We start from the raw sequence: 26,581 nt of genomic DNA on the forward strand, positions 1-26,581 counted from the left end.
CCTTGTCCACCTGTCGGACTAGCAAGTCCTTGTTCTCCTTTATTTCACGTATGGCTTTTCTGTGTTTCCGGCTTAGATTGTCAAGCATTTCATTTGACTTGCATGAATTGTGTAATTTTATTAAATCTTTTTCCACTTTGTCCTGGAACACATCTAGTGCCGCAGGTCGTGATTGTACAGGATAGAAAGAGGAATTGCGAGTAATGAATGTTCGGTTAGGATCAGGTTCTAACCTTTGTGTGGTTTCACTGTTAAGTTGACGAAGAGTTAACAGGTGGTATTAATCCATAAACGAATTCATATCTTTATTCAATGATAACATAGATACATTGTTGGTTGTCTCGGATAATTCAGGTATGTTCTCTATGTTTGTGTTAATATCATGGACATGTTTTTTATTGTTATGTTTCTGGCAAACTTGTTAATGTCAAGAAGGGTATTAAAAATGTCAAAATTCGTGTTGGGAGAAAAGTTGAGTCCCTTAGACTTAGTACTTTTTCCTGTTCTGGTGTAACGATATAGCTTGAAAGATTTATTACTGGAGACATGTTCATGTCTCAATGGATAATGATTTGGTGTTGTGCTTGCGTCCACTCCTTCGTCGTTTTTTGATTTTTTTCAGTTTTTTATTTTCTGGTTTCTTGATTCCGGTATTTTTATTTCTGGTCTCTGGTGATGATTGTTATTGTATTTTAAAATTGGTTTTGGTTTTTTCTGACGTCATTCTTACTGTACAGAGAGACTCTGGTGAGAAGCTACAATGATAGTCTGAATGTGCCCTTCTTCTTTCAACTGTATTAGTGGCCTCAAGGGGCCGATGTTGAAGAACAGGTAGCAATAAGTTACTGCTTAAAATTCAATGTTGGCACTTTGCGGTAATTAAGTGGATTTTGGTTATAGTTTGAGCACTCGGTCTCTTAAAGGTTCGCCATCACTGCTATAGTATATAGTATAGTATACAGTACTATATAATGTGCAGTATATTATCCACTGGTATACAGTTATGTGTTTGGTATTACTGGGAAATTTGCAGTATTTTACAGGTTTCTTGGTATCATTGGGCAAAGGTCTATTTGTATTTATGTGCCCCTATATATAGGTATGGTGCTGATGTATATATACATGTATGATGGTATATGAGTAAGTTGCTGTGTAGATATATTTGCGTGTAGCAAATATGTTTATTCCCCAGTGTAAAGTGCAGGATGGTGGCTGCAGTAAGGGTTTAAGTTTAAAGGACCTGATTCCAAAGTTTGCATCTGGGCCCACTGGAGCCTTGTTAGGCCACTGCCCAAGAGGGGCACCTCTGTTGGCTTGCTTCATTAATTTCAGTGCATAGAGCAAGTTTGAAGGCTTTACAATGCTTAAATTGCTACATTACATGAGATAAATGGTTGCACTGTGGATTGGGGTCCTACTCATTTATGGGCCCAGTCACATGTACAACCATTACATGCTGCTACTTTACGCCACTCTAAACTCTCCTTAAGGTTAATAACACCTCTTAATAACTTTGATCACCTCCTCATTATGCACTATAATTCAGTTATCCTCTGTATATAGTGTTTGCAAAAGTGTGTAATCCTGCCATAAAGAGATACCTGACTTAGAAACATCAATGTACACTGGTCTAGAGTGCAGGAAATAGGCACATAAGCTGCTACTTCAAAATATCTGATTTACTATCTAACTTGTTTGAAACACCAAGCAACCATCTTATTTTCACTTATTTTTGTATTATTCTGGATTTCTAAATATTAAAATTAGATGGAGATCTCCACATGGAATTTAAAAATAACTGTAAAAATATTTTGTTCTGTGTGTCTTATTATAGTGTCAATAAAATGTAAACCATATCAGTTTCCAATATATTTGAATTAGTATTGATATCTAAATATTATATAACTACATTTATAAAATGAATACAACATTAAATAGAAATCAAACAGTTTAGAACATTAAAGAAGTGAATATTTCCATCTCTGCACCCCATCTCACTGTGTTTTGCACTGTGTATTAGTTTTAAACATTCTGGGGCCAACATATGGGGACAATATATTCAATAAATAAAAATGGCCTATTTAAAATAGAAAATCATAAACTAGTAAAGCTATCCATTCTAATATTTAACAGTATACAGTGCACAGCACTGAGGTCATCTGTCAATGTTTAAGAGCCAGTCTCTTGTTCTTTGTATCAACCCTGTAAAACAATATAAATATGTCCATCAATACCATCTGGTTATTGCTTTGCTCCCTATTATCCTCCTGAGCTTGTTACCAGATGAAAATCATTGGCCTCTTATTTTACTATTGAATATTACAATATAATATAATATAATATATGTAAGATCTATTATATAAGAACCCGTGAGTACAAGTATGAAGATTAATGGAAGATTAATGGTATGATTCCTACAATTTACAGCGGGTTGTGCATAAATCTGAATGAAATGGTTTTATATAGTGATGAATATAGATTAATCCCAGAGAAGCTATCCCCACTGGAAATCTGACCTAATACTTGACTTATAAAACATAAATCATTCAGTGACGGCAGCATCACTGTAAATAGTATTCATGCTTTTTTTTTAATAAAAAAAATCTAAAATAAAAACTTTAAGTGATTCCATGGGCAACAGATGAATGGTGCCCGAGTGTCAATGTGGCACATTTAATCACTATGTGGAGCTGCTATTTATTTGCATTTAATCCTGATAAATCTTCTTCAAAGTCACAGTTATAGAGCACGTCTTCATTTGTCAATGTCCCGAATCTGATGTTTAATTTACTATAATTACAGGAAATGCCTCCAAACTTTAAAACCTTTGAAAGTAAGTCGATTAATCTGCTGCTCGCACTCAGCTCATGCTATAATTGAAAATCTGTATCTCATTGTTTTATGACTCAAATTCATCTCCCAATATACATTAGACTGGGGGAACAATTGGATCTCTGCATAGCATTTATTAAGCATGCCTTGTATATAAAGCACTCACTCCAGCCTGGTGACTTGTATATGGGCACCAAGCTATGATTTACAAGGCAGTCATTTACCCAGCTATGTGTAGCTAAGAAAAATGCAAATCCTATTATGTATAAAAAAAACAAACCATTTATATTCATTTCTTTAATTATGCTTCCCATAAAACAAAAGATTATTTCTCTTTCTTGTATTCTGATAATGCAAAGTGAAATTACATTAACATAAAAGCGCAATATCAAAACATTAAGATGAATTTAGTGAGAGAAAAGATGAAGCGTCAGCTATTTAATGATATGTGATATAACGTGCATATTGTAGTGTATGGATGTATACAATGGTTACAATGCAGTAGTAATAACTTATTTGTATCATGTACCTCCATAGGTGTCCACAGAGTAGAAAAGGGGGGTTTTGGTTCTATTCTACATAGATTATCAGATTTCAAATCTTTTTGATTTTATATCTTTTATGATATAACTATCCTCTCTGTAGTTGTCATAGCAGCCAGTCTGGAAATTTCCATCACATAGAGCTGAGCAATATCTTGTAAGACCCTGCAGCTTGATGGTTTGGATGTCCAGGGAACACCTTCTGGCCAGATGTAATATATAACAGGATGCTGCTATTTCCAGTATCATACATAAATTGCTCATTTAGGTTAAGTGTAGTTAGGGGGCACATGTGGCATCTCAGTCCTTTGCATGGCTGCAAAACTAAAGTGCTCCTTATAAGATTAATAAAACAAAGACACTTTCTTCACAAAACAGCAACAGACTTGTTAGTGGATAGTGTGTGGACCTGTAGCCAAGCCCGGTTCTTAGGACTGAGCTGCAATAACACATAAAACCTAATAGAAAAGAGTTTTGGGAAGAAAGAAGATATTTTTTCTTCATATTTGTCTTACATCTATCAAAATGTTTTTATTGGCACCAATGTAAGAAGAAGTCTGAAGGAACTGTTGACATCACCTTCATGCAAATTGTAAAAGACTGCTGAAGCTACCGAGGGGCTTAGCAGTTACATGCCATTGAAATAATCTCAATTTTACTGCCTCGATCAAGTATCTTAGATGCTGAAACAATCAGGGGGTTTAAAGTCCAGAGAAAAGTTTTTTCCTGGTCCTTTTTGTTTTACAATTGTCGATATTGGAGAACATTTACTTACCCGGTCCTGTCGCGATCCCCAATCCGGACGGCCTGATGAAGATGAAGTCCGGCACGCTTCACCAACATTGTGCGCCCAAGATCCTGCATGTGTCGCTTCCCCACTGAGAGCCGCCGGAGTTCACCTTCTTCTTCCTGGTGTATGTGACTGCATGTCTTGCGACACAATTTGCAATGTTAAATCCCATGCGTTGCCCGAATCTGTCAGCGCTTCCGACGGCCCGCCCCCCGATTTGTGTTGCGTGAAAGCCGGCGCCGATGAGCCAAAATCTGTTCGCGTGCACCAAAACCCCAGTTAAATGCGGCGCAACACGGAAGTCGTCAGGAGACCCGTGGAAAATGCGGTCCGCGGATCCTTAGTAAATGGGCCCCATTATCTGATCCACTAATGAACTCACATTCTAACATATGTATATTCTCTATGGGGGTAATTTACCTTAGGCCTCTTATATTTGCAACTTTTAAGCACATGTCCGTCTTTCCATGTGCGTCTTTCCTTGACAAGTTAGATGTCCAAGGATTTTTCAGTGTTGTGCCTTATATATCTTTAAAATCCAGTTATGGACGTATAAAAAAAGTAGCAATTTTGGTGCAATTTGCTGTAAAATGGCACAAATAAACTCCAGTCTTGAGCACATGTTTTTAAAAAGGACAAAAAAAAAAAACAACAGACACAAGTTTAAGACCCAGAAAAAGCAAAAAAAGATCAATGCCACAGATTACATTCTGTCTGATAAATCCATTCATGATCTATTGTTCTGGGGTATAAAAATCATGAGAACATTTTTGAAGAACTGAACATCCATTCTGCTATTGATGAAGAACAAGACTTGGAAGTCTAAATGATGTTAAGGTGCATCTCTCCATCCACTTCTCAACATAAAAAATCCTGAGGAATACACTGATGAATCAAATACACTAAATGGGAATATTAGAGATTTTCTATCAGAATTTGTGTTCTTCTGGAGTTTTGTCAAGTGCAACACATATTTTGGATATTGTATGTATAATATTTAAACTATAAATCATTGGACAAAATAAAAATAGAACCACTGGATATAAAGAAAGTAATGATGGAATGCTGCATCATTGAAGCTTTGTGACATTTAGACAACACAACAATTATCTGTCATCAGAGAGGGCTGGTCTTGTAGTAAGCCATGTGAGAATGGAATATAGACGCATGTATGTAGTCACTCTTTTAATGTAACCTAATAAAATATTGAAGATTTGTTTAGTCCAGTGACGGAACTCCTTACATTTTTCTCCTATGATTTAATATTATCTTTTAAAGGGAACCTGTCACCAGGAATTACAGACAGAAGAATGTAACTATAAACAGTCAACAGTCAAAAAAGAAAGTCTTGTGGTTTAAAAAAATCAGGCTATTCTTTAAAAAACTCTTGTCCTTAGAATGTATCAAAAATACATCATAAAAAGCAACACATTATTCAGTGTCATAACTTATTTGATAAAAACTAGGCAAAATTCAGAATAAGTGTGTGAAAATAAACTACTTTTACTTTTTATAATTGAATTTATTGGATGAGTTGTAGACGTATACCCTTTATCGAATGTCCTCCATTAATTGATTGCCTGCAAGTGAGACCACCTCTATAAAAGCAGCTCTTTTGGTAATTTCTGGAGAAATCTTTATATTTGAACACAAAAAATGCAACACTTCTCAAAGGAGTTGACCAGTCACAAGTTATTACCTATCCACATGATCATTAAAGGGCCCCAGTGGTGAGACCCCCAGGGAACCTGCAATAAAGGGTCTGATGTACCCAAAAGTGAATAGAGCAAAAGGTCAGACATGCACCTTGCCATCTATGACATTAAAATGAGTAGCCAGTAGTCAGCGGCAAAGAGATGAATGTGTGACCAGCTGCTAAGTTTATTTGGGGGTGCAAAGGACCCAAGTTCTTGTGATACACAGGGGTTCCCACCACCTGGGCGTCCCCTTAACAGCAAGTTATTCCCTATACTATTCCTCAAAAAAAATAACTGTTAGAGTCACATAAAAACTAATTATTGTTGGTTAAAGGTGGTTTTACAAGCTCTTCATTCATGTGGTATATTTTTTTGCATTTGAATTACGTTTTTTAAGAAAAAATAACATATCTGTTATGTGTTGTTGTTTTTATGCTATGTGTTGTTGAGATTGAATTTACCACATTTTAAAACCTTCTTAAGACCAGATGCTTTTATTCTATTTTTTAAAACATATTGTAGGTTTGTAATATTGAGGACCTGTTTATCAGGTTGGTCACTGGTGAGTTCCTTATAGCAGCCCCCAGCACTATAATCAGCACACTAAAGGGAGCCGGAAATTCCAGCTCCATCGTATGCATCGTATGGGCCTGGGAACAGCTGCTGAGCTCCTATTTATTTGTATGTCACACTCCAACTGATCTTATAGTGTTGATTCTGTGGATTGATAACCAGTATCATAAACCTCATGTTATCGCATGTCTATATTTCCATAGCTGTACTGACTGGTAGCTTTACATTGATCTTATGCACCTACTTATCATATACTGTAGATAGAGTGAAACTGTAGATTCTGGATGAATCTACCAAAAAAGACAGCATGTTGAGGTTGCCAAGTTCATGAAAGAATGTTATATATTGTATATGCAACAGTGCCACCTGCAGGTGGATACATGTACTGCTAACTGGTTGGCAAAAAGCAAATGATCACAAATACAAATAATAATAATGATTCATATAGCGCTCAGAGATTACAAAGCTCTACACAGTGTTTGCCAAATCAGTATATTTATTTTTCTATCTTGACCCCTTATAAAAAGTGACATCCTTATATACTGTAAAGTGATACGGAAAAGCGCTGCAGTATTTGTTGGCGCTATATAAAGAATGTTATTATTATCAGTTGCAATAATACAGGTTTCAAAGGATTCTGTAGCAACAATCCATTCACTAAAGTAAAAAAACATAGGTAGGCCAGTATGCACTATATTAGCCCAGTGCTCCACTGCAATGGCGTTGTTGCTGGAAAAATTCTAAGACACTATGGCGGATTTATTAATAATATGTAATAGTTAGTCTTAAACTGTGATAGATTTATGGGGGCATATTTATCAGGGCCTCTGTGTCACGTCAGCCGGCGTCTTTTCACATGTGTTGAGTCGCCGGCTGCATTTATTTCTTCATCAGGCATGGCGCACGAGTGGCGGTGTATGATAAATCTGGCTTCTCTTTGGGCACAAAAAAATAAAACATCAACACACAAAAAATGTCCTCTAAATCTTGTAGTCTTTGGTGCATGATGATGCATCTTAGTTCTAAAACCCACAAGCAAGTCTGATACAACTAACTCGCATCATACTCGCATTGTGTGCTTGCCGGAATGTCCAGTATGAATATCTCAGTATGAATCTCTGAGCATTCGGGCTGGACATTCCAATAAGCACATGATGCAAATTTGATGGATAAGACTCACTCATGGGTTTAAGACCTTAATCCTTTTATAAACTACGATGCAAGAACTCTGATTGGTTGCTATCACAGATCTATAACAATTTCAACAATAATTAGCAATAATATTAACTCAACTGAATTTACACAAAATACTGTGATTCTACACTCACCGGCCACTTTATTAGGTACACCATCCTAGTAACGGGTTGGACCCCCTTTTGCCTTCAGAACTGCCTCAATTCTTCGTGGCATAGATTCAACAAGGTGCTGGAAGCATTCCTCTGAGATTTTTGGTCCATATTGACATGATGGCATCACACAGTTGCCGCAGATTTGTTGGCTGCACATCCATGATGCGAATCTCCCGTTCCACCACATCCCAAAGATGCTCTATTGGATTGAGATCTGGTGATTGTGGAGGCCATTTGAGTACAGTGGACTCATTGTCATGTTCAAGAAACCAGTCTGAGATGATTCTAGCTTTATGACATGGCACATTATCCTGCTGAAAGTAGCCATCAGATGTTGGGTACATTGTGGTCATAAAGGGATGGACATGGTCAGCAACAATACTCAGGTGGGCTGTGGCTGTGGCGTTGCAACGATGCTCAATTGGTACCAAGGGGCCCAAAGAGTGCCAAGAAAATATTCCCCACACCATGACACCACCACCACCAGCCTGAACCGTTGATACAAGGCAGGATGGATCCATGCTTTCATGTTGTTGACGCCAAATTCTGAACCTATCATCCGAATGTCGCAGCAGAAATCGAGACTCATGACCAGGCAACGTTTTTCCAATCTTCTACTGTCCAATTTTGATGAGCTTGTGCAAATTGTAGCCTCAGTTTCCCGTTCTTAGCTGAAAGGAGTGGCACCCGGTGTGGTCTTCTGCTGCTGTAACCCATCTGCCTCAAAGTTCGACGCACTGTGCGTTCAGAGATGCTCTTCTGCCTACCTTGGTTGTAACGGGTGGCGATTTGAGTCACTGTTGCCTTTCTATCAACTCGAACCAGTCTGCCCATTCTCCTCTGACCTCTGGCATCAACAAGGCATTTCCGCCCACAGAACTGCCGCTCACTGGATGTTTTTTCTTTTTCGGACCATTCTCTGTAAACCCTAGAGATGGTTGTGCGTGAAAATCCCAGTAGATCAGCAGTTTCTGAAATACTCAGACCAGCCCTTCTGGCACCAACAACCATGCCATGTTCAAAGGCACTCAAATCACCTTGACCATGTCTACATGCCTAAATGCACTGAGTTGCCGCCATGTGATTGGCTGATTAGAAATTAAGTGTTAAGGAGCAGTTGGACAGGTGTACCTAATAAAGTGGCCGGTGAGTGTATATAAAACATAGTATTTTATCACTTTTAGAATTGCTATGTTAACTAATTTTCCTGTCACACTCTCAGTTTACAATATTTTTGTTTTACAGTATTTTGTATAGTAAATTCCTTCTTTCGCTTTGATGGTTGTTTATACAGTTTCAATCAATTTTGGCTATTATATCTTTCAAATATCATAGAACTGGCTTGTTGCTTGTATCTTTAAGGAAATCTGAGAACAAAATCAAGCATGATAAACCAGGGGCACTTACTCATAGATCCAGACACCTCTGCCTACTACTTACCCCTCCTACTGTGTGCTGAAACTTCCTCTACTGCAGTGAGATTACATCAGGCAGAGGGAAGTGCTGAAGGAGCAGGGGAGAGCCAGGGACATCATCCTGCACAGTGTAACAGCCTGTGAAGCCACAGAATGGAAGAGCTCTGGTAATGCCATCATAGCACTTCAGGCTCAGTAGCATAATTTTAAGACTTGTTTTTAGAAGGAAAGAGGCCATAGATAACAAATATAAATAGATTACTGCTTTAAACTTCCTTTCATTTAACCATATGAAAGCAAAAAAAAATGTTTTTTATGCTGCATTGCAATTGAAAAGTGTTACTGGATGGATACATAAACATGCAACATACATAAAAACTCAATCAGCCAGTAAAATGATGACTTAACATACTACAGGCACAAGAACTTTCCAAACAGAGTTACTGATCCGTCAGCCAGTCTTTTACCCAATCCATGATTGCCAGGAGAACTTAACAAATGGTCAGAGTGAGAGTTATATGCTCTTCAGCATTTGCATTAATTTTTTTTAGTTCTTCTATGTAATAACTGGCGGAGAAGGAAAGAAGCCTTTCCAAATCCTGTAGGTGCACCTGCCTACTTACAATGTGTTAGCAGAAATGGTCCAGAAAGTAAAAATCCCATTTTCTGCTCCACTAGGATCATCCTACAGGAGTTTTATTTCTTATTTAAGTTTAGTGGAGGTTTTGGTCTTCACATTTTGTATTTTAGCGATACAAAAGGCCACAACACACTAAAAAAATGCTTGTCATAAACTAAATTGGCAATTCTTCAATGTGATGCAATGTGGTGTTGACCCTGCATTTTTCTCTCTCTCAAGTAAATATCTTTGCTGTTGTCACGTTATTAAAGACAAGAAATTGATGGTGTATTCTCTGGCTATAGAGGGTCATCAGATGACAGGGGTCGGACTCTCAGCATACTAGCCAACCATAGAGAAGATGTTTGTAGACATTGATTCATTAATCCTAACATTATTGTTCATGGTCAGGTACAGTATGATATGATTTCTCACATGTAAGAACATGGGTGCTCATGAACATGGAAGTCTTAAGAGTTCATCTGAACTCTGAACATTTCACCTTCACTGTCAGAGGTTCACAGTTAATAAAAACAGGATGCCATTCTGTTGAAGGACTTCCTAAGCTTGAAAAATAAAGTCTGTATTTATACAAGGACAGTCAGCCCAGAGATGGCATTATTTTCTAGACATTTAGGAGTATTTATCAAGCCAGTTTTCTAGTAATAAAGTCATTATTCCTGCAATACAGTCAGTGGCGCACCACCCATGATGTGATCAGAGTCCCCTGCTAAATGACGGGGATGGCATCTTGCAGGTTTCATTTTGTGAATTGCGGAAAAAAAGCAATGTAAAGTGTGCATTAAGCACACTGCTTCTCCCTGCAGAGCATGAAATGTCATTCAGGTCCTGCCGCCCAAAGGACAATATTACTACTTGGAGGCTACAAGACCTGCAACGACGATGTGATCACTGAGGGGCTTAACTGAGTTGGGCGGGATAGCATGAAACATGAGGGGGGAAGGGTATTTGAATGAGGAGGGGTAAGAACATGGGGCAAGGGGTAAGAACATAGAAGCACATGGTGGGTAACTGTGTGAGAATGGGGAGAACATGAGGGTGTACTTGAATGAGAAGAGGACAACATGGGGGGGGGGGGTAAGTGAGTGAGGAAAACATGGGGGGGAGAGGTAAATGAGTGAACATAGTAACAGCCAAAAATGTCCTAATGTCTGAACTGCCACGTTTTGCCAAATTCATAGAAAGTCTGTTTTTTTTATCATGGCTGGCGAGTGTTCTATAGATCACCTAAAATGATAGAATTACACAGTTGGGTATTATCTCCTGAGATCCTAAGGCTATATATACTAATACTAAGAGATCCTTAACACAGAATGATTAAACATGCAAGACAATATCAAGGAAGTCCTTAAAGAGACCACCACATTTTTACCATTTTAAACTACTAGCAATCTTAAGTAGGGTATTGTCTTTTTATGAAAAATGTCATCCATTGACCAAAAAAATCTCCTCCAAAGACATGAAAATGAGGTGAGAAGATTGATTTAGGAGTATTTATCAAGCCAGTTTTCTAGTATTGAAGTCATTATTCCTGCCATACTTTCAGTGGCGCACCACCCATGATGTGATCAGAGTCCCCTGCTAAATGACGGGGATGGCATCTTGCAGGTTTCATTTTGCGAATTGCGGAAAAAAAGCAATGATAATTATTAAAGGCTGAAGAGGAAGAGTCACATTAGATGCCTACTTGTTAGATTCTATAGTCTATTGGTGCCAATTAAAGATAAGACTCTATTCATTCAGATCCCATAAGTTCTGTGGATCTGTCAGCTACAGAACTGGAGATACAGGCAGTTACAGGAACTATGCCTTAAATTGTCTGAATCTAAAAGGTGTGATTCTTTTCTTTAATATGGCACCACAATTCTGATTCTAGGTAATAAAGATAGGGGTGGCTGAAGTGATGTTCCTCTCACCAGCCTGTGAAAGTAACTAAGCTTGATAAAAAGTGACTCTTCTCCGCTCATTTTTATGTGACTTTGGAGGTGAATTTTTTATAGGCAAAGGGGTATGATTTAACCTAAATTAAGGAATGCTGGAAAGGATATGTATGCCATGTACTTTACATGGGTAAAAACTGGTGACAGCATGAAAGTAGAATATTTCCAGTGGTAGTTTGCCTCAGGCTACATTCACACGAACGTATGGGGGACGTATATATGGCATATATACGTCCCCCTTACACCGCAATGGCTTCACAGCGCTGTACAGGAGCAGTACAGTGCCGCACACATGTGGCACCGTACTGGTCCGTATCCCATAGAAAGATAGAACATGTCCAATTTTTCGATGGAATACATTGCCGGGCCCTATGTTAGTCTACGGAGAGGGGTGGGGGTGAGATCCCCTCCACACCGCTGATGTTTGCCTGCCGTATCATGTGAATGTAGCCATAGGCTGCTTTCACACATAATCTACGCCCACACTGGGACCTGGGCATAGCATATGCTTGGCTGGAGTGGGGTGAGCACTTCATGGCCCTCCCCTCCCCACTGAAAGTCGTGTAGTGGGGCTGTATGTATGGCAAAAGATACAGCATGCAGTCACTGTGCCGTGCACAATTGACATCTATGACAATCCATATGCTGTTTGCTGTTCCTAAAGCTAACATACAGTAGCCACATATGTGTGTGTGACAGTGGTGATTTACAGTTGTATCATAGTGAATTTGATTTAAACAGCATTTCAATTAATACAAAAGATCCTGCCTCTGTTGTCCAACATTAACTTTATTTGTATGCCCACAGTCTTTAACTGCACTGGTATTCACTGTAAATTATTGCAGTTTCAGGGTATTTATGACCTACATCAAATTTCTAAATATATTTTAAGCCTGAAGGTGAAGGCAAAAGTATCCAATAACATTTTAAAGGGAACCCGTCACCACTATTTTCACAAATACAGCTAGTGACAGGTTCCTATAGAGCTCTAATAACTATTTGACACCCTGCTTGTAGCTAAAAATTATGCCCCTGAGATTCCCATATATTCAACTTTATAGTTGAATATATGGAGGCGTGGCCTCCTCGGGCTGAATCCAGCAGCTCCTCCCCATCCCTATCTCTGTATGCTGCTATAATGTCATGTGACCAGGGTGACATCATCGCAGGTCCTATAGCTTTTGTAGCATTAGGAGCTGTACACTAAGCATATATGTCATGAAATCACAGCATATTTTATCACATGAAATCACAGCAGCCTGCATGGAGAGGAGTAGAAGTCCATGGAGGCTGCTGTGATGGTTTTATGTGGTCAGATATGTACATGGGGTATAGTTTTCATATTAAGTAGCTCAAGGACCTTTGATGATGTCACCCTGGTCACATGACATTAGGCCACGCTCCCGTGGACTAGCTCCAAAGCTGCATAGATACCAGGCAAGATTATAACTCTGATTTTATGGGGATCTGAGGGGAACAATTTTTAGCTAAAAGCAGGGTGTCAGATAGTTATTAGAGCTCTATGGGAACCTGCCACTACCTGTATTTGTGAAAATAGTGGTGACGGGTTCCCTTTAAGTTACTAATAGTAAAAGCTGTTTATTAATGCAGGAATAACACTTTCCCACAATAAAATTTAAGCGCGGTGTCATGCGCCTATAATCCCAGCTATTTAGGAGTCTGAGGCTGTCGGATCACTTCAGTCCAGGAATTATGGTCTACTTTTTCGTTATGTCGATCAGGAGTCTGCACTAAGTACATATGCGAATGCGTATCTTATGACAAAATATCATGAATCTATTTATTTCGAAAAGTTATCATAATACAAATACATCTAGACCAGTAATGTGCAACAGTAATGAATAATACATCTGTATGGACACCATAAGACTAACATAAGATCTGCCTGCTCTCCAGGTTATGAATAACCTTCACCAGAGGTAGTATCTAATACCAGTTTTTGTAAGACTGCTTTTTAAAATCTATACGTATTCTTACCAAATCTTAGCAGGCACACATATTTAATGTGTTACATGTTATAATATCCAGTTTAGTATATGCAAACATTTAGGAATTAATACAGAAAGAAATGTCTCCAAAACACCACATATTTGAGAAGATCACCCCACCCATGTCAAATTCTATTGTATAAAACACCCCTCCTAATTTGACCTGGTCTCAAAGGTGTTTTATCATACTTAAAATATCATGATAGAATTGTCTATCTAGTCTAGTCTGATAGTGATCTTATCTCTAAGATAACATGTAGATCAAAGATAACATGTAGATACATCTCTATTCATAGGCTTTTCACATACAGTTATGGCCAAGTTATAACACCAGAATTTATTAAATCTCACACAAAAATTATATGTTAAAAGTAATTTAAAAATGAGGCTACAAATTAGGCAAATTGACATCAACTTCAGCTGATGTTGGCCAAAACCAGACAAATCAATGAAGAAGCAGGAAATGCTTAAATTAACAGGAAATTTGTAAAACAATGGATTTCTTTAACACCATGATAAGGCCAGCAGAGTGATAGACACAGCAAAGTTCTTTGTTTCCGGTGCTCTGACATTTATTTGAGCCCTGACATCTTTCCTTTGTGCACTTCCTCAATTGTTGAGATGCATATAACAAATATGAGCTGTCCTTGGAAATATAATCAACAGCCGCCACGTATAAGTTAATATGTCCTTCATTTTAATAGGGGAAATAGCATGACTTATTTGTGTTATTTTCTTCATACATCTTCTAGCAGTATTTTTGGTATAATCATTGGAGTACAATTGATAGATAATTGCTTTAAATCTTTTAATTTTGTGATGTAATACTGAATGTTTTGGATTAGGGATAGTTCTTCTACATAGGTGAAATATATCAACTGAGGACTTTTATCTATCTATACAGATGAGAAATGATATTGTCCAACAGCTGACAAAGAAGATAAGAAGGTATCCCCCAAGAATGACTATCATACAGTTTAGGTCTGAATGGTTAGTGCATGACTTTGATCTTTGCTTCAGCACAATGTAGTATTAATTTCTGATATATTTACATAATAAGATTATCTACTGTTTTAACTTAAACCTGGGATATTAAGGATTCTTAAAAGATGACCGTTTTAAGTTATGTAGTTGTGGAGGTGGTTATTGCCACAGACAGACATTATGGGAGGTTTATATGTAGCCTCCTGTCAGCAGTGTGCAGTCATTATGGGAAGTTTACATGTAGCCTGTTGACAGCAATGAGCAGTATTGGTTTACTGTACTACTATTAAGAAATTCCTCTAACGTTATAGCAGGAATTGAAAATATTAACATTTAAATCATCTAGAAAGGATATGGGGTAAAATACATATTAGAAAAAATTATATTCCACCTTTCTCAATATGAATTTCATAACCACTTGATGCTTTCACTCACATTTTAGCATACTGCGTATCCTGTAACTTCAGAAAAGTGCGTCTTTACTATGAGAAAACAAGTTTTAAAAAATCAATTCTTACCTCTCGTTGAAAGAAATTCCAAGCATTAGTCAACCACTGATATCTTGGTAAACCATAGTTTGGCATTTTTGATTTCAAACTAATCATATCTGACCACTGAATTACAGCCTAAAATACCAAAAGATCCAAAATTAGTTACCCAATATAAATGCTGACAATTGAATATGACTATGATAACTTTCAGAATTGATCATTTTTAGCATTATAGTTATTGTACATACGTACCAGGCCTGGATGGTCTATAATACATTCCCACCTTAATTGTGGCCCATTCAAGAAAATCTGCAATCAAAGTCAATCATGATAAACCAGGGACACTTAGCGAGGGGCTCTGGAAACGCCCCTCATGTTCATAAGCATAATTTTAAAAGTTGGTTTAGAAGGAAGGAGACCGTCAATAACAGATATAATGGATTTTGATGGAGATTTCCTTTAAAAGACATCTACCTTAGGATGAAGGATTGCAAACCAAGAACACTGACATAATGGTGTGTACAGGATCTAATCTTCTTTCAGCTTCTTATGCCCTGGTTTTTACTTAAAGAAGGCTTTTAAAAATATGCAAATGAGCCCAAGGGGCTTCAGGGGTGTTAATGGAGCTTTGAGCCCCTCAGTCCCATTTGCATAATTTTTAAAGCCTTTGGGGCATATTTACTAAGAACAGTGCAGACATTACTATGTGCAATATGCTTGTGTAGTGTGCAGGGTGCTCCAGATTCAAGATTTCTGACGCTCACATTCATCAAGATTCTGGCGCCCTCTGGACTGCTCCGAAAGAGTGCAGCAACTTTTTTGGGTGCACTTTTAACATAGGGCTTGCGACAAAATTCTGTCTGACTTTGCATGTTAAATCTGGTGCATGGTCTGACTGAGCAGCATAACGCCCCCTAATTTGTGTCTCATGATGCCTAGTGCAGCCCCGCCACAAAAAAGTTGCATGCGACAAAATTAAGGCATTTCTTAAATACCTGTGAAAGCAGTTTGCACCTAGAAGAATGTGCAAAGTCAGAAGAAAAACTGGCGCAAGGACCTTAGTAAATGTGCCCCAATCTGTTCCTAAAAGCAGGGCACTTAAAGTTAAAGAAGAGCAGATCCTGCCAGAGGGTAGGGGCTTAGTGTTAGAGACCACTGGCTTTGTCTCCTTTCTATGTCTTTTCCCAGAGTGTGCATTACACTTACTACTTGCTTTACTTCAAGAAAAAAAACTATTTCTATGTAAAGTACTGTATACAATTGTTACAAAAGTTGTGCATATTTTGTAGCATTGCATTTCTGAAAAAGACCTATTACAAACCTAGTAGAAAATGCTGAATAATAGACTGTACCACAGTTCCTGAGTTTTGTGTGTGTTCTATTGTAATCTGGCCATCTCTTCATAACATATAGTCTGGAGGGTTTATTTGTGACTTAGCTCATACAAGCCAAGGATGCAGTAATTATTTAGTTGGCTAGTATAGGATAATTCACATATACACATGTATTCACATGTATAATTCACATATACACACAAGAATATATATATATCTTTTTTAAGCAGTGGAAGGATTTTAAAGTACAGTAACAATACCAAATTGTTCCAGAGCCCAGCAACAATCAACTGTATGAAGCGTGTTTAGGATTTTGGGAGTTGGTTAAAAGTCCTCCACAACTGATATAAATGCCCTTTCAATGCAAAATGCTAGTATATATACATAGTAGTATTGTTCTGTAAGGTGTGGGATGTACAGGAAATAAACTATAAATCATTACATCTTCTAGTACCTCTATGCTGTAAAGGAATGAAACTTAATATGTTCATTCAGGATTCATTGTGCCCCATAAATAGAAAGGAGGACAAAAGGAAAGCTTCGCACCTGCCTAATACAATGCTCCAGCGCTGTATGCAGATATTATTTACAAACAGCACTTTCATAGGAAGATATATAATACATGAGCTGTAAAATATGATAGGAGTTATACAAAGTGCATGAAAGTGAGCACTGTTAAGATGGAATTTCTTTATGGAATAAATAAGTTTCTGATGAAGAAACGTGAAGAGCGTATTAACAACTCAGCACAGACTTAAACAGCTCATAATTTTGGTCAGCTCTAAATCCTTTTTAACCTAACGACAGGTTCCCATAGTCTTTTTAATACTAATTTCTAATCTACTTTTATGAAAAAAATATATATATATTGCTTCCACTAACTTTTAAAAGTTGATAAAAGTATACTTGGCTCCCTTCCAGCAAACTTCATGGAGTCTGCTCATGTCTGCAGAAGGAATGGGGGAGGAGGAAGTAGAGTTGTTAGAGCAGTGTGATGATAATGATGAGGACTCAATGCAGTTTGATGGCAAGGAGTCAGGTATACTTTTCGTGGTACCACTAATTTTAATTGTAAAAGCAGATAAAAAGGCTATGGGAACTTGTGATTAGGTGAAAATGTGAAATCCTGATGACAGTTTTCCTTTGAGACAATGCTGTTTTAAATCTTATGATAAGAATCCCCCTTTGTGGGTGGGCACATTGAAAATGTACATATGCGGTCATCTGTAACTACATGTGTATGGTATGACTGAATTATCCAGGCGGAATCATCTACAAAAAAATCCAAAAAATGATCGATCAGACCAAATATCATGTGGCCAACTTTGGAAAGACTTCCGTGTGTTATACCATTTCAAAGAGTAGGCAAATATAAAGATATAAAGATAATCTATATAAAAAATATCCCTTCATTGTGTGTAGCAGGTCCGTGTGAAAATTGTGAAATACTGAGAATGTCAGAGAAACAATGTCATGTCCTTGGCATGGGCAATTTTTTTGCAGTTTCCAGACACTTTCCTATCAGCGTTGTATGACTAACAAAGTAAGCAAATATTGTTTGACTTGGCACTGCGGCTTATAGAAATGAAAGACTGGAAACAGACGTATGTTTCACAAGACTTGTTATGGTCTGTGAAATATAGATAAAATCCTACACAAACTGTTTGGTATACCGTGGTAATGTAAACAAATAGGTCTGAATTACATTGGAGAGCTTGGGAGTGTTTTGACAAGGACTTTGGCAAAGATTTACAAATGCAGGAGGAATTGACACAAATATGACAATATCATAAATGCAGAGTGTACAAAGCCTAAAAATATAAAACACCCTTCTGTATCAGATTTCTTTTATTTTAATATGTACTATGCCTGGTCTCTACCTGTTCAGATTCAGCATTATTAGTTTAATATAAGAGCGCTATTAGTACAGTAAAGAGTTAAGAGTAAGAATACAGCAAAATGAAGGGTTTTATTCTAACACTCATTGTTAGGGGAATTTATTTACAAAGACACTGTGATCTGTATTTCTCTAATATCTCCTACTTTCCACCATGTGCTGATAAAATAATAAAATGACAAACATATACTCAATATAGCTCATTAAATTCCATTTTAGGCACCTACTACAGATGCTATAAAGGTATAATCATGGCTGCCCATACTTATCTCTCTTTGATGGAAACTGGACTTATTATGACCTTGATTTTAGAGTGACCGATGGAAAGGAAGACTAATGAACTTTAATGTACATTGCTGGTAAATAGTTTTTCACCCTTTCATCTTTGGGTTTGGTCTTCGCTGCAAAGAGATCACAATGTTGTGTCTTTTTTGTGGTCCTGGTGTGCACAGAGACACCAGTGTGTCACACTGAGGGAGCAGGCAAGAGAATGATTAATGGTTAGGCTCCATTAAAACGGCCGTAGGGGGGCATATATATGGCCAACGTATATACGTTGGATATATATACGTCCCCCATAGGCCGGCAATGGGAGCACGGCACCGTACGGGGCCGCGTACCATTCCGTAGCCAGGAGAAAGATAGGACATACGCCATTCTATGGAGAGGGGCGGGGTGAGCGTGTGCCCAGAAGCTGCTGGCCCTGTAAGAAATTGACAATACAAAGGAAGAGGGACCAAAAACGTGGACTGCAAAAACAAAGGAGGATATGTGAGTAGGGTGCAGGGGCTTGCTGGGGCCATGCCAAGCAAAGTAGCTGTATGTAACCTTTAAGTGGGGGGTCTAAACAGGACCAGTACCTGTTGCCAATGTTACACTAAGGGATTTTCCCACTGTGTCTACAAGGAAACACTAGAGGAAAAAATCCCCATAGGGGTTCATGTTACATGCCTACAAAGGGCCAAAACAATGGATGCAACTTTCTTGATCACTAATAGAAGAACCTTTTCTGTTTGTTATTGTGAATTAAAAGTAAAATAAATATATTAACAAAAAATTGTTTTTCACAGATTTGCATTAATTTTTTTCTCTAATAAAACAGTCTTCACTTATTTAAAAAAATGGCAGAATTAAAATTGATCATACTGAAGCAACTCACATAAATCACATATACAGCATATTTTTTAGACAGATTTTCTATTGTCCATTGGCTCCTTTATATAAAATAAGCAAGTGTTACTGATGCCTACTGATAAAAACATATGCATATATAAAATATATATAAAAGATTGTTGTTCCATGTCAAATGATAATAGTTCTTGTTAAGGGTCCTATTTAAAAATTCATTCAAAAGTCTCCAAAATAGGGCTAGTGTATGACACCTAAAGGTATAAGTAGAATCACTCCGGCACCGACGTGGCTTGGTTAAAATATTTTTCAATCTTTATTTTTCTTCCAAGAATAAAAACATAGAGCACGACAACCCAATGGCAACACCAGTTATTACATATTGCGGGACAAGGCCTACGCGTTTCAGGTGCTACACGCACCCTTAATCATGGCAACCTAAAGGGACACCTAAAGGGAAGCTAGAGAGGTTAGAGAATGTGACTTTTCTTTACCAAAAAGAAAATTGATTTTCTATCTTCTAAATTTCCCCAAACAAACAAGTAACTGTTCCTTGTATGTTAACCCCTTAACGCTCTGCGCCGTAGCTCTACGGCGCAGAGGTATAAGGGATGTATGAAGAGGGCTCACGGGCTGAGTCCTCTTCATACAGAGGTGGGGGTTTTTGCATTTTGCACAAAACCCCCACCGCTAATAACCGCGGTCGGTGCTTGCACCGATCGCGGCTATTAACCCTCTAAACGCCGCCCGCAAAGTCGCGGGGGGCGGCGATCGGTTACCATGGTAGCCTCGGGTCTTCTCTTGACACGAGGCTACATGGTTTATGCAGGTTCGTTACAATGAGCCAGTGGCTCATTGTAATGTAAGACCTGCAAAAACGCCATATATTGCAATACTGTAGTATTGCAGTATATGGTAGGAGCGATCTGATCATCTAGGGTTATTGTACCCTAGATGGTCTAAAAAATAGTGAAAAAAAAAAGAAAAAAAAAAGTTTAAAAAATAAAAAAAATTAATAAAATATTAAAAGTTCAAATCACCCCCCTTTCCCTAGAACGGATATAAAACATAACAAACAGTAAAAATCACAGACATATTAGGTATCGCCGCATCCCAAAATGCCCGATCTATCAAAATATAAAAACGGTTACGGCCGGCGGTGACCTTCGAGGCGGGAAATGGCGCCCAAATGTCCGAAATGCGACTTTTACACCTTTTTACATAACATAAAAAATGAAATAAAAAATGATCAAAATGTCGCACAGACCTCAAAATGGTAGCAATGAAAACGTCGCCTCATTTCGCAAAAAATGACCCCTCACACATTTCCATGCGCCAAAGTATGAAAAAGTTATTAGCGTCAGAAGATGGCAAAAATTTTTTTTTCTTTTTTGTACACATTCGTTTAATTTTTGAAAATGTATTAAAACACAATAAAACCTATATAAATTTGGTATCACCGCGATCGCACCGAACCAAAGAATAAAGTAGGCGTGTTATTTGGAGCGAAGAGTGAAAGTCGTAAAAACTGAGCCCACAAGAACGTGACGCACGTGCGGTTTTTTTTCAATTTTTCCACATTTGGAATTTTTTTTCAGCTTCGCAGTACACGGCATGTTAAAATAAATAACATTACGGGAAAGTAAAATTTGTTACGCACAAAATAAGCCCTCACACAGGTCTGTAAACGTAAAAATGAAAAAGTTATGGATTTTTGAAGTTGGAGAGCGAGAAATGAGCCGGAAAACCCTCCGTCCTTAAGGGGTTAAATACTTTGACATTTGAAGTGTTACTGTTATTTTGGTCATTTTATTTAGTGCTTCTGCAATATATAACTTTACTAAAACTATGTATATACAATAACAATGTGCACAACACAATCAGTAAACAAAAATTAGCAGCTTCTCACTTACTGTGATTTCCTGTTCATATGTCCATACTCCACATGCCAATTCAACGCAGAAAATGACTAACAAGCTCCCAAAGTACTGCAAAACAAGATGAATGTTATATAATACCATTTATAAATGATGAACATAAGAGTCACTTTATAAATACGTAGGCAGTTTAGTGAGACACTGTTAATGCTCTGTGTTTCTTACTACCACAACCAAACTCTTAAAGGAACATTCCAATAAGTCAAATTTATTACTAATTTACCAAGGTAGCAAATAAAAGACTCATCAGTTAGGACACTACAGCCTGGGCCCCAAGCTATGCTGAGACCAATTCCTCAACACAAAAACAACCCCCTAAGGGGGATAAAGCAATTTGACCCTTTAGGTATTAGCACGAGGTGGATGAGGACATAGACAACAATTATTTTCCCAATAGTTGCCCGGCTAGCGACCAAAAAGCCTTTTTATCCACCAAGGCAGGAACAAGTAATAAAATGTAACCTTTATTAGATTTTTCGTTAAGAACAGTGCAATTGGTATGTTAAAAGCACAAGTAGGCAGTGTCCAAACTCATAAATATTCATTCACATTCAAGGATTTGGGGGATACTATCCTGTAGGAAAGAGGATAATATAGTTTTTAGGGGGGTGGATCAGTTCCCCCCACTTGACAAACATGCATTATGAAAGAACTTGTGGATAGAATTAACCCTGACAATCCCTGTAGATAAGCAGAGTCTTTAGTGCTAACAGTCTCTAGAGAATTATTACTCTGATGGTCCCTAGATCATTAGAGTTAGAGATCACTGCCTACTGTTCATTAAAATTTGACACAATTCAGGTAGGCCGACCCGACATGTTTCGCCTGAACTGGTGTCATCTGGGGTATGGGGCTGACTAATTCCTCCTCACAAGATGACCACAGGAAGGCTTTCTTATTACAAATTTCAACAAACCTTGAGTGCCAATGAGATTAGAAAATTAATGCCCAAGTTGCAAACACTGCTCAGAAATGTGCAGCTCAGGTAGTCGGCTTAACTGGCCCAAAAAAATATGTTTGTGTGTATGTAGCCATATTAGGAGTTAAAAACTATTGGTTATAGAGCATGTGCTTTGCTACAGTTCTACAGACCTACCCTGTCAATAGATGATAAACAAGGTCTGTTGGATTTCAGCTTTCCCTTGTATTCCAAATACTATAACCTCTTATCTTTTAATAAGTCAATGTTCGAATTGTGAGAAATATCTGGGAGCCATATCTACTTCCTTTAAAGGGAATATATCATCAAAATTGACCTAATAATCGACTACAGGAATGAAGCTGAACACCTTCTAGATCAAGTTTCTTTCATGACTCAGTGTAGTGGCATCATCCAGAAAAACTTTGAAGTGAGATTTAAATTGGTTGTATAAAGTCAAGAAGGGGGGGAGTTTAACATTGAAGTCAAGGTGGGAAGAACTGAACACCTCCTCCTACTTGATTGACCTTGTGCATCAGACTTGAGGAGATCTGGTTAGTGATGTCTCTGGATGCAAGACCATCAATTACAGTGAAGGGGCTTTCTGGGGCAGGGAGAGCTTCAGTGTTAAAAGCTCTGTCTCCTTGACTTTATACAACCAATTTACATCCACTTCATAGTTGATTTTCTGGATGATGCCACCACACTGAGTCATGAAAGAAACATGCTTGGCAACATACTGGCAGTGTATTATTATTTTTGATGACAGGTTCGCTTTAAAGGAAATCAACCACATGGATTTAGTGGTTTTAACCCAAGCATACTTACACTAAATGGTTGTTTATTGCTTTACCAACTAGGTAGCATTTAAAACACGTAAAATACAAAGTAAATTCAACAAATCTGAATAAAGCTAAATAACAATTGTGTGGTCCCTGGTGATAAATAATGGATATTTACTGCATGCTGTACTAGAAGTCTGATAAACTGCTAACATTATTTAGTTCTAGAATAAATCCATATAAATAAAATTTATAACAAGGTATGGACTAGGTAGCTCATTGTACAAAGAAGGGCAAAGAGTCCAGACAATTTATTTAGTCTCATAAAAATGACATAAATGTTAAGATAAAACTGTGTGGTTCAATTTAAGGTAAAGTTAAAGGCACATAAAGACTGAAAAACCCAGCTAGCCCAATGACCCTATATTCTACCTGATTTCATGAAAGTACACATATTATTGCTTCTGTTACTCATGTATTAAACAAACTTTTCATGGTGATTCTGATCTGTCACCTTAAAATGATCAAATAAATTCTCAAAATATGGAAATAATAAACATGAAATTACTACAATGCACTTCTAGCACTAAGTTCTCTGTTACATTAGGTGTGTTATTTCTAAAAATTAAAATAAACTTTAATATGTTCAGGCATGGAAACTTTACGGTCCACGCACTATATCATTCTACGGAAAATAATACTATATGTACTGTACATAAAATATTAAGATGTCTTACAGCAATAGGATGATCTTTCAATACATATTAGAACTTTGTGCTAAAAGTCAGGAAGGTCATCATGAAATGGTTTTTATATGTACATCTCAAGGCAACATTGCATAAAGTATGCATCCCCTTCAAAGGAAACGCCACAGGGGGAAACAATATATCAAGCTAGAGCATAGCATCACAAATGTAACAATGTGACCTACTCAAACAACCGGATTGAAGATCTCCATATCTAAAAGTAAATGAAACATTTTATAATGTAGGTCTATTAGTCTATCTCAGACATGGGTAATCTCTTCTATGCCCCCACAAGCTAGCTATGGAATCATACAACATCATCATCAATAATAATAATAATAATAATAATAATAATAATCTTTATTTATATAGTAGCAGTATATTCCTTAGCATTTTAAAATCATTGGGGCAATATCCAATAGCGATTCAACAACCCAACTCTACTCTTAATGCCTACTAATAAAAGAATTGGCAACCCCTAATCTTTCCTAAACTCTTGTGCTCAACTAATGTATAAATACGCACACTTTTGTTTTAAGATACTTTTTATGTTCTAAAGATTTTCAATAAATATACTAACCCGGACGCCAGTGCCTTTAGACAAGTCATGCATTTTTCACCTACTTCCTGAACCTTTACCGAACAAGAAGATTCACTGCACGAATTCCTGGGGACTAAGGATTTCCACAGTTGGACACCGGCAGTGGCTTCCTAGAATACAACTATGCTACTTCTGTTGTACTGCAAGCTGAGTAGATACAGATTACTAACCAAGGATACAAGGATATTTTTTTACACCAGGAAGCACTTGGTCTTTTCCTTCTTCTTTTATTACCCTCATTAACTGGCACTATAAACCTTAGACTTATAATGTTAATTTGTATGCAGTCACCAAGCAGCTCTGAACACCATGGATTATTTCAATAGAAAGCGCCAATCACAGAGAGATCTCATCCAACAATTTACACAAAGGAACAAACAATCTAATGTTAGCGTTAAAAAGTAATAGTCCAGGAGGCACTGTCTCCGTCTGGAGAAAACAACGTTTAATCATCAGAGGCGACAGGGCTTTTTCACTATGAGAACTGTGAATCTGTGGAATAGCCTGCCTCAGGCGCTGGTTACAGTAGAGACAGCAGAGAGCTTCAAGAAGGGTTTAGATACCTTTTTAAAGCTAAATAACATTGCGCTTATGTTAAAATTTCCCAAACCCCTTCCTCATCCAATACCTTCCCTACCTTGGTTGAACTTGATGGACACTTGTCTTTTTTCAACCGTATAAACTGTGTAACTATGTAACAATGGTTTACTGACCAACAGACATCCAAAATGATATAGCTGTTCCATAAACTAGATAAAAAATGAACTTCAACATCAAACAAACATTATGTTTTTGGATATATATATTCAGCAGAAAATCTAGCCCAGAGAAGGTTTAGTCCCTTTTTTCTATCTACTTTCCCAAATTCACAGAGGTTTGGGAGAAATAGCTTCCCCATTAACATTATTAATCTTATTAGAGATAATCACAGTACAATAACAACGATCACGGGTGTTAGCGATGGGTGTTTGAAAGTGCATATGCATTCCACGCCAATGAGATGCCCTCCTTCAGGTCAGCAGGACAATCCAACCAGGAAATAAAACACACTGGTCCCCGAAACACACCCTTGCGCCCCAGGGTGGAACACAAAAGTTCAGAGATATTATGCATTTTTATGTGGTTTTACAAATGTTTTATATTTCAGATATTTTCTTGATATAAAATATTTGATATTTATAATATTTACATTCATTTAAAATACACAGTGGCATAAGGTAAAGGTGACCCCATTATCCGCCGTGAGGGTATAAATAATTACCTATGGAATCTCAAGGTATAACCTGTATAATTTGATGAAGCTCTTGATGTAAATATACCGACCCTGAAGACCCTTGGACGAGTCCTGCGTTTTTCACCTACTTCTCGGTCCGGTTTACTGAATGAGAAGACAGGGATAGAGATACGTGTTTGGGAGATTCTTTTATGTGTAACTTTATATCACCTAAGATGTGGATAGAGATAACTTAAGGCTTAGATTACAGTAATAAAATAAAAACACGATTATTTACTTTTTAGGATTGGCTTTTTGCTACTATACAACTACCCTAGGCCAGAAGGGTATATGAATATCCAATTCAAAGCTTTGTCCTAACAGCCAAAATATAGTTGCATAAGAGCACAGTTTCATATATTCAATAAGAGATCCAAGAAGTCAGCAGAGATGGAAAGAAATGCTCTGCAGACAATTTCAACATTGTTAGACAATTAACATGCACATTTGCACTTGGAGCTAATTTATGTAGAAGAGGAATAAAAGGAGACTTTGACATCACTTAAGAGCAGATGGCAGAAAAGTATGAAGATTATTTCCTTAATGTATCTTGTCAATGTTAAATTACTTGTATGCAGTTACTAGATATACATAATACATGGTATCCCTTTGACATTTTAAATCTCATCTCCCTCATTTACATCCATGACGGGATGACTTTTCATAATGTCCTGTACAACATATTCCTCCAATAAGTCAGTG

General features: G+C 37.5%; 1 protein-coding gene across 2 annotated transcripts in view; it reads right to left on the reverse strand.

Moving 5' to 3' along the window:
- Positions 1–26,581, reverse strand: part of TSPAN12 (tetraspanin 12) — a 96,757-nt gene that overhangs the window by 21,001 nt on the left and 49,175 nt on the right. For both annotated transcript variants that reach the window (XM_072146980.1, XM_072146981.1), the window contains exons 5-6: positions 21,535–21,609; positions 15,290–15,397 (exon numbers count right to left, since the gene is read on the reverse strand). In XM_072146980.1, coding sequence (XP_072003081.1) covers positions 15,290–15,397; positions 21,535–21,609 — 183 coding nt within the window. The remainder of the gene's footprint in view (positions 1–15,289; positions 15,398–21,534; positions 21,610–26,581) is intronic.

Source organism: Engystomops pustulosus, chromosome 4 (assembly GCF_040894005.1).
Source record: "Engystomops pustulosus chromosome 4, aEngPut4.maternal, whole genome shotgun sequence".
NCBI lineage: Eukaryota > Metazoa > Chordata > Amphibia > Anura > Leptodactylidae > Engystomops > Engystomops pustulosus.